The sequence below is a fragment of the Petromyzon marinus genome, chromosome 4 (assembly GCF_048934315.1).
Source record: "Petromyzon marinus isolate PM22_M1 ecotype Great Lakes invasive population chromosome 4, UKy_Petmar_22M1.pri1.0, whole genome shotgun sequence".
In the NCBI taxonomy this organism is placed as follows: domain Eukaryota; kingdom Metazoa; phylum Chordata; class Hyperoartia; order Petromyzontiformes; family Petromyzontidae; genus Petromyzon; species Petromyzon marinus.
The window spans coordinates 10,703,717-10,723,190 of record NC_133670.1 but is presented as its reverse complement, the minus strand read 5'-3'; the positions used below and the strand labels follow the sequence as shown (position 1 = coordinate 10,723,190).

At 40.3% G+C, this 19,474-nt stretch overlaps 1 protein-coding gene across 2 annotated transcripts in view; it reads left to right on the top strand.

Moving 5' to 3' along the window:
- BMPR2 (bone morphogenetic protein receptor type 2) overlaps positions 1 to 15,191 on the top strand; it is a 29,707-nt gene extending 14,516 nt beyond the window's left edge. The window contains exons 6-13 of one of the 2 annotated variants that reach the window (XM_032946287.2): positions 1,725 to 1,955; positions 2,669 to 2,783; positions 3,088 to 3,248; positions 3,610 to 3,757; positions 4,771 to 4,907; positions 9,329 to 9,513; positions 11,112 to 12,460; positions 12,746 to 15,191. In XM_032946287.2, the coding sequence (XP_032802178.1) occupies positions 1,725 to 1,955; positions 2,669 to 2,783; positions 3,088 to 3,248; positions 3,610 to 3,757; positions 4,771 to 4,907; positions 9,329 to 9,513; positions 11,112 to 12,460; positions 12,746 to 12,969 (2,550 nt within the window). In that variant the 3' untranslated portion in view covers positions 12,970 to 15,191. Of the gene's footprint in view, positions 1 to 1,724; positions 1,956 to 2,668; positions 2,784 to 3,087; positions 3,249 to 3,609; positions 3,758 to 4,770; positions 4,908 to 9,328; positions 9,514 to 11,111; positions 12,472 to 12,745 lie in introns of both variants that reach the window. The other variant, XM_032946288.2, reaches the window with a different exon arrangement.
- The last annotated feature ends 4,283 nt before the right edge of the window (positions 15,192 to 19,474 follow it).

The following is a 19,474-nucleotide window of genomic DNA, read 5'->3' as shown; positions in this document are numbered from 1 at the left end:
CAAAACATTGCATTATTAACTTTCTATATAGTTATATAATTTTGTGGCAATTTAAATTCCCATTTTACTAAATGTACTTTTTTATGTCATGCTGTTTTTGTCACAGGATTAAAGTAATGAATGTGTATGACATGAACTTCATATTGCTCCTTGAATTCTGGAACAAATATATTTGCTCCATTGCAGCTATTTATTCAAGTTTGTGTATCGTTTAAGATAACGGAACATTGAGATGCATTTTCTATATATCAATGAAGGCCATTAGAGTGACCCTGTTGACATGCTGAGCACCGTATGCTCTGTGCTGTTAATATTTGTGGCCTATAACAGATTAATGGATTTGGAAGGTTTAGATTGTTGCTGTCCTATAAGGGCTGCTGACCTAAAGATTTAGGATGAACCGCATTAAATCAACCGGCTGCAGTCGTGTCCTTCCGTTGCCTTTGCACAATAATGCATGGGAACTGCAAACCAAATTGCCAATCAGTCCCCAAGGGAGAAATGTGGAGCACTTAGAACATGGGGACTCACTAGCTGCATAATGGTGTTCTTTCCTTACCTTTTTTAAATGTAAAGTGGTTATTGTTGCAGATATGTACACTCTTAAGTTTAAAAATAATTGGCTATTGACCATGAAATGTCTTTCCGACCGGACTGATGTTTACATGCAAAGCATTTTATAGGATCTATATTTACTGAGAAAAACCTCTGCTTACGCAGCAGATATGGAGCATGAATGTTTAAACATTACCACATCAAACGTGCATGCAGCTGTATTGTTGCAGTCAACTGTAGAAAGTATTCTTGGAATGCTCGTACATGTGCATTTAGAAATGTATTTTCATTCAACTGTGCCAACATTTTGACATGAGAATGTGCATTGAAAATCATATGCATTTTATTTATTGTTTACGGTGGAATACAAAAAATAGATATTGTTAATTTATGAAAATATTGTTAATTTATGAAGAAAGCATGAGATAAAATTTAATTAAACATGGGTATTTTAAAAACTTAAATGAGTTTAATTGATTCGCAAAGATATTCCTAAAATCGACCAATTCTATTTCTCGTGCATATCTTGCAGCATCTCTCTATGCTGTTCAGTTTTTGGTGGTTGGGTTTTGCCTTTTGTAAACCGCTGAGGTTTTATTTTAGAAATGTAAGCATTCATTTTTTATAAAAGCACATTTATGAATATTAAAACTTCATAAGCTGTGTTACTTGTATTGCCAGCTTTTAGTATGATCACATTTCATACTAATAACTTTTTAGCTGAATGGCATTGTGGCATAGCCCTCGCTTCAAATCAGCTTAGCCCATCATCCCTTGAAGGGTTGATAAAATCAGTGGTGATCCTATGGGGGGAGACTGGGCCTAGCCACAGCAATGTATAATTTCTACCTCTTGCTATGGACCATCATTAAGAGGAGCACTGCTTTTACTCTGATGATAAACGTTTATTTTAACTTTACGGCAATAACTAGCAATTATGTATTTAAATTGAACATCTTAAATACATGTTCTGAACTTTAACTGCTTATGGATAAAGGTCTTGCCCATGCAGTGTCGCTCAAGGGGGTTGTTTGGCCTTACTTCACCACACTGATCGGTGGCAGTTGGTGAATGTGGGGCCCGGGACCCGTTCTGATATCACTCACCTCTCGTGTTAGCCCATTGGCCGGGTTTTGGAATGGCTCATGGAGCGCTGCACGTTTTTGCAGGTGGTGGGGCGAGGCAGGTACAGCGTGGTATGGAGAGGATCTCTGGATGAGCTCCCTGTTGCTGTGAAGGCTGTCGCCGTTGCACACCGGCAGTACTTTCACAACGAGAAGGACATATACCGCCTGCCACTCATGGAGCATGACAACATTGCGCGCTTTGTGGCAGCCGAAGAGAGGGTGGCATCCGAGGGCCATCATGAATACTTGCTCATCCTAGAGTATTACTCTCATGTAAGGATCCACTTGCAAATGATATACATTTAAATGTTTGGTGTGTACTCATGCCAGCACACAGTGAGTTTTGTATTGCTGTGACATCTAACAATTTCCATGACAGTCATGTTCAAAACTATGGTATTATACACATTGCAAGGTTAGTGGGAGACTTTGGGGTTTTCAGAAGGAATAACGGGACCATAGGATCAACTGCAGTCTGACACGAAGGAATTTAGCAATAAACTTTGATAACTCATTTTAGTTCTTTGTGTTTTTAGGTTTTGCAGCATGTTGTTTGGCATAATGTCTGACGTTTTTCTCAATTTGCTGGCAGTTTTTAAGGAAGTGAATATAGAACATGTATGTTGGATGTGCGGGGGAAGGACAATAAACTAACATAAAGAAAAATGTTGGACATAATGTCCAACAACATGGTACCGCTCAAAAACACATCAGAGCGTTATGAAGCACCAATACCTACGTAGTAACGGTCATTCTCTTGCATCTGTTATAAATTTAATTCATATGTGAGAGACAAAATATGAAACATCTACATTAAAATTTAAAACAGATGATCTTGTGAATCACATGACATGGGATAGTGTTTACTGTGTATTTTTCAGAAATCGATTTCACAATAGTTTTATTTGTTTCCCTTATTACACTGGGGTAAAAGTGTCGAGAATAATAATTTTGAATGAGGGTTGTTTCATATTTTATTCTTAAAGGGCTCCTTGAGTAATTATCTTACCCACCATACAAGCGACTGGATGTCAGCAAGCAAGCTGGCTTATTCCATCACCAGAGGCCTGGCATATTTGCACACAGAGCTACAGCGAAACGGTGGGTGGCGAGTCATGTATACACAGTCTTGACAATGAAGGATAAAGTTAATTGCTAATCCATAATTACATGAATCACCAGAAATAAATATTAATTATTAAAACAATAGTGAATACTTAAATACATTACTCCAGAATATTTACTTTAAAAAACCGTATGTATAAAATATTAAGTTTAAAACAAAACGTTTTTTTACTGAACGTGTTGTCTTCTATTTCTTATCGACACAAGAAAAATAACGTTATTAGATCAAAGGACAATATTGCAGACTCCATTGATGTTTTGCGTGCACTTTGATGTACAGACCAGTACAAGCCAGCAATAGCACACCGGGACCTCAACAGTCGCAATGTGATGGTGAAGAGTGATGGATCGTGTGTGCTGGCCGATTTTGGCTTTGCTATGCGGCTGACGGGCCAGCGGCTCGTGCGCCCAGGGGAGGAAGACACAGCTGCGCTAAATGAGGTACATCCTCCTTCATGAATAAACAAAACAAAAATGCATCTAATTTAGGTACATCTCCATTATTGCCCGATTCTGCATCTGCTTATTGTGAGAATTAAGTGTCGTGTAAACATTATTGTACTTTATTATGCTGATGTCAAATGTTAAATCTCGAGCTACTTGCATGATCATCGTCAACTTTAAATTCTTGGAAATGTGTGAATCTGTAAAGTGTTTAATTTCGGGTGTTTTGTCCACCGATAGATTGGCTACAGTTCATAAAACAATATACGTCCCTGCTTTGTCCATAACTTACAAATTATTTTTTAGCTCATCTCACTGTGGGATTGATTCTCTGTTGTGGCCGGGTCACTGTGTGTAGGTGGGCACGGTGCGGTACATGGCGCCCGAAGTCCTGGAGGGAGCAGTGAACCTACACGACTGTGAGTCGGCCCTCAAACAAGTGGACGTCTATTCGCTAGGCCTTATCTACTGGGAGATATACATGAGGTGCTCCGACCTATTCCCAGGTAGGACGCTGGTGTTGAATGAAGATTCCACCCACACTTATGCTGGTTCAATCCAGTGGCGAGCGATCTACTTTCCCTATTTCAAGTTGATTAACTTATGCACCTCTAGCGGGAAGTACCCGGCGTTGCCCAGGGGGAAAAAATACATTTTAAAAAAACTTCTCAAAACTGAAAAACATAACATATACAAATGCAAATAAAACTTTGATCATTACCTCATTAATAAAAAATAAAACCCAACGCGTGGTGGGAAAAAAAACTTACGCTCGCGCGCCAAGATACGATTCTTTAAATCGAGCAAAGGAAGCGAAGGTTGTAGATTTATGTAGAATCGGCCTATTCCCGTTTAATCGATACCACAAACGCTCAGCAGATATCGATTCTCGCCAGTCCTGTATGCAGGTTGACGCCACACACTTCATGGTCATTCCCCTCCCCCCCCCCCCCCAAAATACAAAAGTATATTTTTATACGTTTTACATTGTGTACAGTATGGGAGCTAGCCACATGGCAAATTTAAAGTTTGCAGCCTAGTATATTATATCCATTATTGCCCCCCCCCACCAGCCACGCATTTGTGCGGGATGAAGGGCTTACGCGGAGGGTTTGGGGGGTAGATGCGTGACGTCAGCAGGCACACTGCGTAACACTGCCGTATGTGGGTGACATGACAGATGTGACGTCACCGCTCACTTGCGTGCAAAATATATCCATTATTGCGCCCGCCCCCCAAAATACAAAAGTCTATTTTTATACTTTTTGCATTGTGTACAGTCTGGAAGCTACCCACATGCCAAATTTCAAGTTGGTTCCATGTCGGAAAGTATGCTTAAACATTTTGGACAGACACACATTCACAAATTTCCCTTTTATATATGGATTGCTTAAAATATGTCATAACGTTCTACTCAAAAGATGTATCGAAATTAAGTCCCAAGTTTCCTTTGAACCTAATATTTAGCCTTGGGAGTGTTTTGGCGTTTTAATCACGACGTGCTGTTGTGTGTGTGCAGGCGAGAGCATCTCAGATTACCAGGCGGCATTTCAGGCTGAGCTGGGAAACCAACCGACAATCGAAGACATGCAGGTGCTGGTCTCCCGTGAGAAGCAACGTCCAAAATTTCCTGACGCATGGAAGGAAAACAGCCTGGTATGGAATCTCATGTAACGTTCATTGTCACAGTTTTGTTTTCTTATGGTGTATGTTTCTTAGGCTGCAAATGTGTCAAAGCTGTTGCAATACTCAGGCATGACTGTACTTTGCTCTCTAGTTTGTTACACGAGGGCAAACGCAATCTATACAAAGAGGCAATCAAACTGAAGCAATTGAAGATAACATTTGATCGCCCCTGTGTTTGCTTTCTCTTAATCACTTGCAATGATTTTGCTTTATAAGAACACAATAAATGTCTACGTGCGTTGCAAACTTGGTTAATTTGTAACAGCACAGAAATATGCCGGGTAACATTTTCTGAAATTGGGTGGCGCTCTAGCCTCTTTGCCGGCCTGAGAAACACTTAGAATGCAAGTATAGCAATAAACAATTCCGTCTGCATAGTTTCATTGACCCGTATCCAGGCATGAGTGGCACACACTGGCCATTCATCGTCTAACAGCCACAGACATGTATGGAGAGAGCAGTACCCAGCCCCATTGTGTGGCTCTGCGGGGGATGGGGCTGTTGTGGGTTGTGATGGTCTAGACGTGCCCTGCTGGTTTTCTCACATTAGCAAAAGGGGCTCTGAATGGTGCTCGATGCCATTAGCTGCCTCAAGTGATAGGATTAAATCTTGATACCAAAACTAGTGATTCTAAGACTGTTATTTGTTTTCCAAGTTTCTGTTTTGTGTTTTTTATAACTTGGGGGGAAAAATGCTTCAAGTTGAAAGGCTTGCTCTCTTTCCATGTGGTTGTTCCATTAACCAATAGTGGGCCAATTTGCAGAGTACTTTTAGCCATTAAGTTAGGTTTGGTGACTTTTTATTTGCACAATTTTTTAGCATGATCGTTCATTAAATGGTTAAACCATTTGCCTGGCCATGTGGCGTTACAAAAAAAATTCGTAAATTGGACTTGGAAAGCTATATTCTCTGATTATCTATGAACTTAGAACATGCCGATAAATTTTCCTTGTTATGTTCCATGTTTGTTACGTTTTATAACCTTGGTTGCAGAACATATGCGATGACGTTTAGCATTTATTTAACAATTGTACATCTCCCCGCTTTATTAAGCATGTGTTATTTTTATGGAAGGAAATTATTTAAATGCATTAACCTTGTGTAATACACACCTGATAAGAGGCCATTACATAAATCCACTGCTTGATAAGGGTCGTTGTGCAGGTCTTGGGGTTATTTTCTTTTAACACGTAGGCTTTCCTGACCAATATTCATAATACAGGTTTTTTTTAGGTTAGATCACGTATATATAAATGTCTTTAAACCCGCCACCACCAGATATAGCCAATTAGTAAGGGTTGTCACGTAAACAGAACATGCCATTTCGTCATTAGTAAAGCACACCGGTGTGTTGGAGTGCAAATACACAACATTTACATCTGCGTATGATGTTTCGCCACTCATTACAACTAGCATCAGCAGGCGGACGGCCATATTTGTGGAGAAATACTCCTTTTTAGTTCCTTAAATGGGCTATTTGCCCATACTTCTCACTGCTGAATACTGGTCATTGTCGGTGGGTGAAGGTCGGGAGCATATATTTGGTAGCATAGAAGTACGGTGGTAGCATAGAAGTATGGTATAATAATGGAATTTGCTGCACTTCCCTCTGCTGACCACCGCATAGCACAGCCTCGTAGCTGCCGATGACATCCTGGCGTTTCGTGGTGGTCACCCAACCCAAGCATTATGCACACACCCCTGAGATCTGACGAGATTTGTCACATTCTGTACTTTGTAAATTGTCGTGTGTATAACATTAACAGTGTTAAACTGGTTTCAAAAAAGGCTTCCCATTGCCAAAGCATCGGGCCCATCATGTGACGGGATGTTCAAAGTGAAATGGGGTGGTAATTCCTTGAGCCTCCCAAATGCCACTTGGCTAGGAATGCGCACCACTCCCTGGGCAATGCAGTGTCCCAGAATACACGTGTTTGGCGGTTGGCATGATACAATGTAGTCACTGTATTTAGGAGCTGGGGTGGGGGTGAAAGGCTGCCAGCATTTCCAAAGCACATGAAAAGCTATTGTGTTTTAGGGGTGAGGAGGAGGGACAAGGTGGGGGGGGGGGGTATTAATTTGTATACAAACCAACCCATGCATTCACGAGGTGTGGGGGTTGGGATTGGCGTGGTGGGTGGTGTTGGCGCCCTGTGTGTATTGGATGATGGAGATGGGAATGCCAATGGGAGCCATTCTTTGACTCTTCCTGTGAGGCCAACAGAGAGATATTGCAATAACAGGTCGGCACGTTTCTGTTGAGGGTTTTCTCGTAAGTAACATTGCAAGGTTGTAATTATAACACAATACTTAGATCAGTTTAAGTAAAAATGAATATGGAAATTCAAGAATGATGTTACACTGTTTTTTTTATACGAATGTGCTCATGTTATTCCTCTTGCATACAAAAATTATTGCTGACATTTTTAGCACGACTAGGTGATGACACTTGCCTGTGGTTAGCCACACCTTCACTGGGTTGGGCTTTCCGTCATCTGAAAGCACGCAGAGAGAGACGCGTGTTTTGCTTTTCTGCGGAGTTTTTTTTTTTATGAACAGTGATTATATATGTTGTCTTCGTGTTGGTTGAATAATTATAGATGAGAGATAAGGACATAAACCCAGCCTCTGATAAAAAAGTACTGATTTTGGAACAACAATCTTACATTAGGATTGAAACAAGTGCTGAGGGTCGTAATTTGGTAAACTGGGCAGTGCTCGGTAAAATCTTGTTAGACTAGTTTGGGATTCTGTGAGAAACGACGCATTGAAGCGGGCAGCCATTTGTGTTGTTGTTACGCATCGTGCGACTGCAACCTGCTAAACGATGTTAGGTTAGCGCACGGTCCCTCTTTTACAAAGAACACAATCCTGCAGACATCTTCACCGTAATCATCAACTGACATGACATCCGAGGGACGACAGTGGTGAGTTGAACCTGGAATATAAGCGAGCGATTGTGACTGACAATTGTTTTTTAAGATTTATTTTAGTTTATTAAATCTACTGTACTGTTTAATTTAATACTGTTTAATTTAATAGGTAAAGAGCTGAGGTTATTTATATACTGTTCAATAATGTTATTGACCAATAAATAATAGCCTTTACTACCATACAAAGTATATAGAAATGTGGATATGGGAATGACCAGTGTTGCGTTTCAGGTTAAGGCAATAATTTTACGTGGTCTTTAAATGTTGGCTTTGGTAATTGGGGGGATTTAGGAAATTTACCCAATTCAACTTTTCTACTGGGAGATCGAACCAACAACGACTTAATAAAACCCAGAGGTCGTTGGTAAATCCGGTGTGCTCATTACACCATGTGGCAGCATCTCTCCATCAACCAGCATCATCGGGCAAATCGCCCGATGATGCTGGTTGTAATTACCAGCGAAACGTCGTACTCAAATTATAAATGTTGTGGATTTACTCTCCCAACACACCAGTGGGCTGAAGTAGTAACTAATTGGCATTTTGTTTACGTGACAAATCCCTTACTAATTGGCTGTCAGGTGGTGGAGGGTTACGACAGACACATTTATACTTACGCGATCTAACCCAAAAACCTGTTAACTATTCATACTTATTATTTGCTCTACAGGAATTTGTGTGGAATGTTTATTATTTATTCCAAAGCCTTTACAATACATAACACGGAATGTAAAGTAACATTCAACCTAGCATACCATGCTTTGTTTGATTAGATGCCATAAATCTGTATCCAGTAACTCTGGATCCCATTACGTTCTTTCCCAAAAACATTAAATAAAGAAACAATGTGGGAATGTGCACCATGATGAAACTATTAACCATATTTAATCATGAACATAGTGCATTCAATTGTCATCTTTTGTTGCTTTTCTGGGTTAAGTATGGCTTGCTAGTTATCTGCTGTTAACTCTCATTTAAGCTGCGTGTATTTTGCTTGGTAGCCTGTCGATGCACACCTTTACATCACCTGTAGGACATTCTTAGTCTATATTGTGCTTATTGCTTCCAATGTTTGCATAATGTACAACCCCATATCCAATCCACGTTTATTTTACATTTAGCAACTTTGTTTATCCGGAACAAAGATGGTGATGCACGTATGTAGCCAACTGCTAATCGAAGGGACGGAGGAAGGACAATAAACTAAACACAAAAAGCAGTTCTATTTACAAAATGTATATAGAACATGTATTTAATCTAGCTATAAACTATTATTAATATTACGAAATTCAAATGAGTTTTTTTTGAGCAATGGTAAGAAAAAGTGTTTTTACCTTAACATGGGAATGTGTACTCACTATGACATTGTCCATGTGACTGACTGTTCCTGCGTCCGCTGTTCAGAACTCTTTGAGTTTCATCTGCGCATGTTTGCGGGCGGGCTGTGTGGCGTGCAGGCGGTGCGCTCTCTGAAGGAGACGATGGAGGACTGCTGGGACCAGGACGCCGAGGCACGTCTCACGGCCCAGTGCGCAGAGGAGAGAATCACTGAGCTCATGATGCTCTGGGACCGCAACCGCTCGGTCAGCCCCACCGTGAACTCCACAGCCCAGGCCAGCTCTACTGCTGTCCAAAACGAGAGGTATGGCATAGAAATAAATCGTCAGTAGCAGCAGCTGTCATGTTCTATCCACTGCTATATGAAGGCCTCGCCAAGTTATTGCCATCATTTGCAGTCCTGCAATACACTGTTTAAGCGACTACAAAAAAAGTATTTCATCGCTTCCATCTCTGCAGTGGTTATAGTCTCCTGCTCTTGTTACCTCCTTGGCTGCCACTGCATCGGCAGTCTTGATCATTGGCCATCAATCCTTCTCTTAAAGTGTCCTGTTCAAGCCGCTTAATCTTCTTAACTGTATTCTTGTTTCTTTCGGTAAAGTCACGTAAATAGAAAACCAAAAATCCCCAAAAATCTAAATCAAAAAGAAAAATGATACATTTTAAATAATACAAATACAATAAAAAATGAATAACTTAGCTGTCTATGTCTCTAGTTTGCATGTGTTCTTGAATAGTGTTTCTGTTTCTCAGTGTAATTCCAAGAGTGCATCTCTCACCGTGCATCTGTTTACATTTGTGAGCTTCCGTTTCTTTTCATTTGTCAATGTTTCTGATCTATACATCGTAACAGTTCATATTCACTGATTGAACATACTATTCATGCACATTGTTATGTAGCTTTCATTATGAAGTTCAGTTCTCCAGAAGCGCTTCAACATGCCCTCGCTCGCTCATTGATTTTCTCATTTTTATGCCAGTCCGCCTTCAATAATGCCATAGCTATCCATACTCTGAAGAGTTTTCCGGTTGGGTTCCAGAAACAAATATCTTCATTTGTTAAGTGTGCTTAACTTTAGTTTTACTCCTATTTATATTGAGCCCAACTTTGTAGCCTTTATTAATGTTTAATAATTTCCAGACTTAATATACATTAGTTAATTATTGCTTGAAATAATGACTATCCGTATCAGAAATAAATATGAATGGTGTTTATAGAGCAAAAAAAAAACGAAATATCAAGAGACAATCAGAAGAATCCTGCATTGGAATTTTTGTCCAATTTATTTTTAAACAGTGTGTCACATGTGAATGAACTAAAGTCCCTGAGAAAACCCACACATGAGAGAATGACACTTAAAAGTTCACACAGATGGGTCATGAATCCCAACCCAGTGGATTTGAGGATCTGATAGCACATGATGAATTATCTGCGCTTCCCTAATTGTGCTTTGAAAGACGTATGCAAATATATTACAAATATACTCTTGGTTCTTTCGATGAAGTCGCGTAGGTGGAAATAAAATTTTATAAAAACAAATCACGACGTTTCGATCGCAACACAAGCAATCTTTATCAGGTGGAACAACTACAGCAAAAAAATGCTGAAGTAGGCGAGAGAGCTGCCATGGCAAGAGGTTATATAGTTAAGAAAGGGGGGATGGATTCCTGCAGTCATGAAAGCTTCAAATCAAAATATTACAAATATTTGTTTTGCTTTCTTGTGCGTGTCTTATTGTATTTGTCACAAGTCCAGTCTTGTCACAGATGAGATATTTGTGCTCTAATATTTTATGAATTGATTATATCAAGGCGTTTTGCAATTAGGAATGTTACCACATTACAAAAATATTTCATGCCTGTTATTTTATTTATGCCCAATGAGTTGGTTTTGTTTTCCAGGAATCTGGCAAGCATGTGGCGTTTCCCACGACTCGGGCCTTTCCAGGAATTTTCATCATCTTCGTACATCGAAGATGCAGGGCAGCCCTCGGAGGGATTCCAGAAAAACCTACCCTCGGATCATTCCAGCTCAGGCACCCAGCCTGCCATTGATGCCAAGAATCGCAATTCCATAAACTATGAGCGGCAGCAGGCACAGTCACGAGCATTCAGCCCGGACACCAGCCTTACCAGCCTGTCAGCCTCACACACACAAACACCAGGCGTGCCCACCACATGCCTCAATCCCATCCTCGAGGTGGCACCAGGTGCCATTGGTCAGGCCACACGCTCACCCATTGTTGCACATGTGCCGAACCCTGCCTGCCTGCACCTTACTGAAGCAGACCTCAAAGCCATCAAGATTGATCCTAAGGAGGCAGACAAAAACCTGAAGGAAAGCTCAGATGAAAACCTTACAGAGACCTCATCTAAACAGTTTAGTGGGAAAGATACACTAAGCAGCAGCAACCCGAATTTGCTTTATCCACTTTTTAGGCTTGCATCAGAGTCCAGCACTCCAGCTGAGCTGCAGCCTCAGGTGTGTCAGGTTCCTAATGCAAGTGCAGAACAGGCATCCCAGCCCTTGCCAAAGCAACCCAACCTGCCATGTCGCCCTACTAGTCTACCTTTTACTGGTCTAGTGAAAGCCAGAGCAATACCACATGGAGACAGAGCTGGTGGCAGAGCCTCAAGCAGTGGGAAATGCAATCTGCTGCAGGTGGAAACGGGTGTGGCCAAGATGGAACTGCAGCATGTGGCCAAGGCACAAGCAGTGGTCATGATGGTTAATAGTAACGCTCCTCGAGTCAATGGTGTCATCCCTTCTTGCAGCAGTATTGCTGTAAATGCACCTGCCATGAATGAAGCAGCACTTGGTGCAGCAACGCAAGCACTTATGGTTGAGATAACTGCAGAGCCCTCCACGAGCACAAAAGTGAGCGGCGCAAAGTTTCAACCACAACATGCAGAAGAGAATGGCCTCAGCAGCCAACACTCAAGTCCAGATGAGAGCCAGCCATTACTTGGGCGGCCAGAGAAAGAACAGCAACCTTGCCCTGTAAGGGACTCCTGCTCTGGGAGGGATCAACAAAGCTCTGAGCACTTGGCAGCCGATGAAAGGGTTGCAGCTTTGCCATCCGGCCCAAACGTGCACCTTAATAGCAACAATAATAACAGCAACATGGCCGGGGTGGAAAGTGCCTCCACAATGGTAGGCGCTTCCCTGGATGTTGAAGCGACGTCGGAGAGGCCCCACTCTCTCACACTCAGCGTCTATGATGCAGATGCTGAAAACTCATCTAGCTCAGGTGACTGACATGTAAGCTTAATGTATTTTTTTCACCATTTAATGTAGCACTGGTTACATTCCCTTTTGTCAAAAAGTATAACTGGTGTGTCATTTAATAAATATATCCTTTTTATTTGTATATGTAGGAAAAATTAGTTTTAAGATGTTTATCTTTTTTTACATTCATAAATGCTGCTTCATAAAACAATGTAAAAATAAGTTTTTACTTTTAACTATAGTAAACGGAACGTGCTATAATCTTGCTAGTATGACACTTGCATAATTTTTCATAACATGTGCCCAGGTGAAGAAAAGCCTCTGTCCGGTGAAAAGATCAAGAGACGCGTGAAGACGCCTTACTTGATAAAACAGTGGCGTCCCACTACCTGGGTCGTATCTGCAGATGCCAGCGGTCCCGCACGATCGCTGGGCGGCCTGAATGGAGCCAAGGCCCCAGTAGCTGCAATGCTGCTGGCAGAAGATGGGGGCCCAGTGGTACCACAGTCATTGGGAGGCAGCATGGTGTAAACCTGCTTGGTTGTCCCTTGTGACAGGCACGGCCTTTATCTGCAGCACTTAGTGAAATTTTATTTAATATTTAAGAAATAAAACAGTGATGCATTAGCAAAAATCTACTTTGACCTTGGGGGTTTTGGATAATCAAAAGTTCAGGTAATCGTGAATGGAATTGAAAGTTTACTTTATGATGTGATTGCTATCTGTTTGAGGACATGTAGTGATAGGTTAAGGAACTTGTTTGGTTGTCATTCAGGAAATTGAGGTACCTGTATCTTTAGAGCTCAGCGGTTCATTAGTGATGTGTCTCTTTGGTATGTATGGAAATGTGGAATTCCCTCAACATAGTTAAAATAGTGAATGTAATATCCTGTTGCCATAATGGCTTGTCCTCATTTACTGATATCATAAAAAAATATCTTTTTAAACATGAATATAATTTTAAAAGCAGTGTCAGTTATTGTTTGTTTAGTAACTGTGAAAAAACTGCTTCGTAGAATGTTATTGCATTGTGTGTATTATTTTCATGGCTTACAAAAATGAGGCATGCATGGAAGTGCTAAAGTATATTATTTAATTCTACGCAGAAAAATCGTGGTTAACTACATGAAAATAAACAGCATAGCTATAAGAAAAAAGTAACATTCTCATGCTAGTATAGGAATAATAACGAAAAATATTAGGATGAAAATATAGACGTTAAGATAATTTGCTTGTTGAACATGTCAACCTATTTCTTTGTTCTGCTCACCTGTCGTTTCGTTCTGTATGTGTTCCATTGGCCAGTGTGCACTTATTGCTTAAGTCTTGCAATGCCATACAGCCAGATGTGTAATGTTCGTTGACAATGTGTCATTCATGTGAGGAAAGAAATGTGAACAGTTTGTCATAAAATATTATACATGCTATATTGAAGCCCTATTTTAACATCAAATTTGCAATACAAGTGCTGGTTGCAATGGAATGAATTATATTTGCACATAGACATATGGTTAAATGTTATTGTAACAAACATTGATTTCAATGCGATTTTATAGTTGCAGAAGCTACACTTGGATTTGTGTTGCGCAAATTGTATCGGTCTGTCTCAATCTACTGTAGTTTTACGTTTGGCTTTGCACTTCTTTTTTACACATGTATAACCTTTAGTTTTTGCTGAACAGTGATCACTTTATGGGGTCTAAAACTTTTTTAGGCATACCTTGTTAAATTTAAAATTTGTGCTTTTCTGGGTTCTTAACTGCATTCGATGTGCAATAGCGATTCCTCTGCATGCTATGCAAATATTGCCCTGTTTATGATATTACTTTTTTTTGGCTACTTGGATACTAGGTACGTACATAACACAGGTTATGTACACATTGTAAATTTCCGTACAACGTATAGAGTAAAATTAGAATTGTAAAATATTTGTATTTTTTTATTTGTATAACACTTATTGAATTTCCCATCACAAGGAGGAAAAGCTTGTGTGATCTGCAGGCACTAAGGATGCAAAACGTAACCCCTCTATATATTGTATATTGCTGTTTATTTGATGATGCTGAGACGCAATTGTGACCTGCTATGATACATGGAGGCCTAGGTGTGTTAAAGTTTAGTTATACATTACACTACGTACTGTCCCACCTCTACACCTTGTTGTACAGTGACCATCTTAATTGAATTAACACTGTTGTGCTACTCTCTTCATTTCGTCAATTCATATTTACTTTCATGCAGTCTTTTTAAGCAAAAAGATTGCACTGGAACCTGCTCTGAAGAATATAGCATATTGGATCAACTAAACCACTATGTGACCAAATAATGCAATGTGCAGGATGATTTGAAACTGAGTTTATCTCATGAAAAAAAATAAGATAAAAATGCAGTCTGCTATATTTTTGTATCAACTCCATACAAGCTTATCAGGAAATGTGATGTACATTTTCTGACATCTAAGCCATGTCAAAATATCGTGTACAATGTTTATATCGATCGTGAGGTACCAAAACTTTGGTATGACTTCAGTAGCTCATACATTACTGTACTATTAGTCAACTGACTAGCTTTGAATTTCGTGTGTGGGTGTCACCTTGCTTGATAATTATAAAACTGATAGTCCTCGACCAACATGTGGAAACTTGGAGGATTTCACATTTGACTTTACTGTTATATGAATTGAAACAATTGACATGTATGAAGTTGCATAGTTTTGCCTCTGCTTTAACTTGCAAATAAAAAGGTCATGTTAACTACATTGTTTATTTGCATTATTACTAGATTATTTTTTTTAAATCACTCATTTGGAGTTATAAATTAACACTTGTAAAATGTCCTTTTACAGATGCTGCCAATTTTGGCAAAAAATATGGCGAGTTTAAATCCTGGTTGGAGGTCAGCTCTGCCTCTTACCCCTCCGGCGTTTATGAATTTAAGATTAGCAGTATGGAGTTTGAGAAAATGTTCAGCCACACCAAGAAAGCTGATACGGCCAGTCCCTTGATGCTTCACAAACTGCAGCATTCAGTGAAAGTATTTGGAAGCAGTTCACTGCTGCTGGTCCAAAGGTTCTGTTCAACTTTGTGTGCAATGTGCCAATAAAAAATAACTGGTTAATCATAAAATACAATTGACTCGTGTTAGTTATATTCTTGGTTCTTTCGGTAAAGTCACGTAGAAGGGAAACAAAAGAACCAAGAATATGAATCCCTGCAGTCACGAAAGCTTTAAATCAAAATTTAGTGTTACAGTTACTTAATAGCTTTGAATTAGTGTTTACAATTATACAAATTATTTGGTGATGCTGCATTAGCAATGGTCAACAGGCACAATTAGTGTTATGATTCATATGTTGGAATATAGGATTTGCTTTGCAGAGTAAAGTGATAGTCGATATTTAATAATTTTATAGGCTGCATTAAAGTGATGAGAAACTCGTATGGGGAACTGAAGCTATTAGTCATCGAGGATTTTCTCTTCCTCAACATACCTGACCAAATATTTTAAAACTAACTCTGAAAACATTTTTAAACATCAGATGCTTTGGGCAAAAAATGCATGCCATAGAATTCAACACAATTGGCATTTGGTCAAATGTCTACTGTTGCAGCTGCCTTAAAGGATCTTAAGTGTTCTACTCTTGCAGTGTTTGAAGTTGAAAAGTCATGCTCTACGTTCTTCAATAAGGAGGCCAGACCTTTAAAAGGGCATATTACCTTCAGGGTCATGTCCACAAGGATATTGCCATCCAACATGCAATGACATGTTGCTTGTGTGCTCAAGTCTTCCACAGGATTATCAAAGCGCAACCATAAAGCAGGGAGATTGAGTTGGCTTTCAATCATTGCTCACAGTCGTTGGTCTTCCACTTTCTCCACAATGATGCTACTGGTTACTGTGTTATTGTATCGGTTTTTTTGTCGAACTTGGACCCATCGAACAGAGTCCTCGTTTGTAAACACGTTAGGTCACTTGCAATGGTTTAAGCACGTTTGGCTACGTACGGTGCAAAAGATATTGAACACAAGGCTGATTGCTGCTGAGACTCGAAACTGGTCCAATTTTTCTTGTATTGAATACTTGCTGCTGAAATGATGCACTCTCATAAGGTCATGCGGTTGATATGCTGGGATAGATATGTGGAGGGATATTCTGCTGATTTATGTTATTACTTTAGGAAATGTAAAACTGTTTACTCAAACATTTTCCCCATAAAAAATAATGAAAATTCAATGTACTACTGACAGTGTTCGTGTAACTAGCTGATCGCCTATAGAGATATTTTTTAACATTAACGTTTGGGACGCGTGGGCATTTAAAACGCAGGTTTCTGTAACAAAAAAGAGAAGTCCAAAAACTTTCCGTAGACATATCTTGCAAAAAGCGGTGTCACTTTTGGTCCTGTGCACTTCACACAAAGGCCCTCTTCTCAGTATTGTGAACACCGTCTGTCACTAGGCAATGGACAGCTCCTCTACTTGACATTGCCACTCTTTCTCTCTGCCCTGCTGAGTGGAGGAGTGTGCTTTTCGTGTGCGGGGTTACTCGTGCAACGCACTACGAAGTTCGCCTGATTCAGGTCACCCACAGGGAACTAAAGGTAAATGTGTGCTTATAATGTGTTGAACTTATTTCGCACTGTACATAGCCAACCGTGCTAATTGGAGGTACACCGATTTTGTTAATCGTGTAAGGAACGTCTTTCTGGGTAATTCAAAACAGTTGATCTTTATTTGAAATCTTCCTGTAGTAATAGTACACCTTGTACATTGCTTGTAGAACGTTTCCTCTTAATTCCGACATTGTCATGTGTTCTGTATAGTACGTATTGTGCATTCATTCGGAAGAAGGCAAAGTTTGGTGATGCTATTTTGATATTTCCGTGATTGTGAATGCGCTAAAAGTCACTTGACACAGCTTCACAACAAACGTTTCTTCACCAAACTTTGTACGTTATGTACATTTAATGCTGGAAAATAATCCACTTTGAAATGTGACCTTCGTGATATGTATTGTGTGCTGCACAATTCTTAGCTGGTGTCTTTAAGAAGGAACATTTATATAGATATGCATACCCATGTATTCCATACCTGTCAACCCCTTATCAGTGCCGACCTTATTACAGACCAATTCAGATCTTATTGTTCACCCGTGCCCTTATAAATCTCAACGTTCATCCTACAAAGTCCCATCACAATGGAGAAACTAACAAATATACAAAACATTTTCCCCATATTAAAAATGCTGCATGCCGTATGGACCTGAAAACTCAAGTTCCCTGTACAAGAATACGGGGTAAACCGTATGCGTTGACAGGTTTGGTATGCTGAAACACTTTTAACCATCTCTTTCTGCTGAGAAAAAATGTTTTATTTTGTTAACCAATGAATGCATATTACCTAATACACATTGGCTGACGTTAGCAAATGATTTGAACCGTACGGCCAACGTTGGCTCAACGTTCAAATAATTCCTGAGTACCTGCCGACATGGCTCAGCAATAAGTAAAGGTTTTAAACTTTCTTGCAATAAAACAGGTGTTAAGATGTTCAAACGCCAAATATAAACCTTTTGCAAGGAATCTGGCAAAAAAAAGGTCTCATTTATTTGGTAAAACATTGGACAGTATCTAAATCACACTGCAAGGTGTGTGAACTTGTGTGTACAACTGAGATACACATCGATGGGGAACATGGATTGAAGAAGACAGGCAAACTTAACATGCATAGTTTTGATCCATTAGAGGTTTTTGGGTTAGATCGCGTAAATATATAAATGTGTCGTTAAAACCCGCCGCCACCCGACGCAGGTTTGTCACGTTAACAGAACGTGGCCAATTCGTCACTAGTACAGCAACACCGGTGTGTTGGAGAGGCAAGCCACGACATTTACAAACATAGTACGACGTTTCGCCAGTAATTACAACTAGCTTTCATCAGGAGACAGCCAGATTTGTGGAGAAATCTTATTGTTTCGTTCCTTATGCGATGTCTTTGACCACCCTTCTGCGCTCTTGCTCGATGATGGGCAACGTGCATTATGCATGCGCATTAGGCGTTTTGATGTTCATGCAGCAGTGGATTAGAGTACGATGACTAAACACGATATGATGCATGTTTGGCAGTGTCAGGCGACAATTTATAGTGCTTCATCCAGCAGTGGAGATAATCAATGGATGATGGTGGTAGTGACTCCGGCCTCACCCCCGATTCCCTTGCCTGGAGAAGCGCTCGATTTCGGGCAGAGAAACTAGGAGAGGGAGGCACCGACCCCTCCTGGGGCACTAGGCCCCAACTGAATTTGTTTTATATGCTTACATAAAATTAACTATGTACGTACTGCATGTGCGTGTAAGTGTTTACGCCTCGATCACAAGTCGTGGGAGTGTATTCACGAGTGATAAATCAACTGTGTGACCCATTGTGGGCCCAGAGCTTAAGCATCGCAGTATTGCGATATTTTACGATGCTGGACCATCGATCGCCAAATCGTTTGGATTAAACGATTATCGTATAGAATGTATGACACTTCCGTGGAATGTAGATGAGAACAAGTTGTAAATGTATGCTAAACTTTAGAAATATTGATTCGCAACAGTGCAGACAATTGTACTTGGTGGTCCAGATGTCTAGTGACCCCCCCCCTCCATGTTTATTCTCCAAAACGTATAATTTTTAATCTCCAAAACTTAACATTTTAAAAGTGAAGCTTATTTAAAACATAAATTAACATGAAAAGGGAAAGCAATGTTAGGGGTCAATTAATTGGGGTGGGAGGCGGCGGGGTCACAATACATCTGAACCACCCGTGTAATCAAATGCCCGTGCTTGTTTGCGTTGTGGTTTATTGATCAGCATCAATCCCACGATGGCGTGGAGAGTTGCGGACGACGACGACGACGAGGAGGAGGATGCGGCGGCGTCATCGTCGTGGTGGTGGTCTCAGCAGGGTGATGCAGCTGAGAAGCATCATCACCACCATTTCGTCGAGATGCGTTCCCCTTTCCTCCTCCACCAGCAGCGGCCACCGCGGCGAC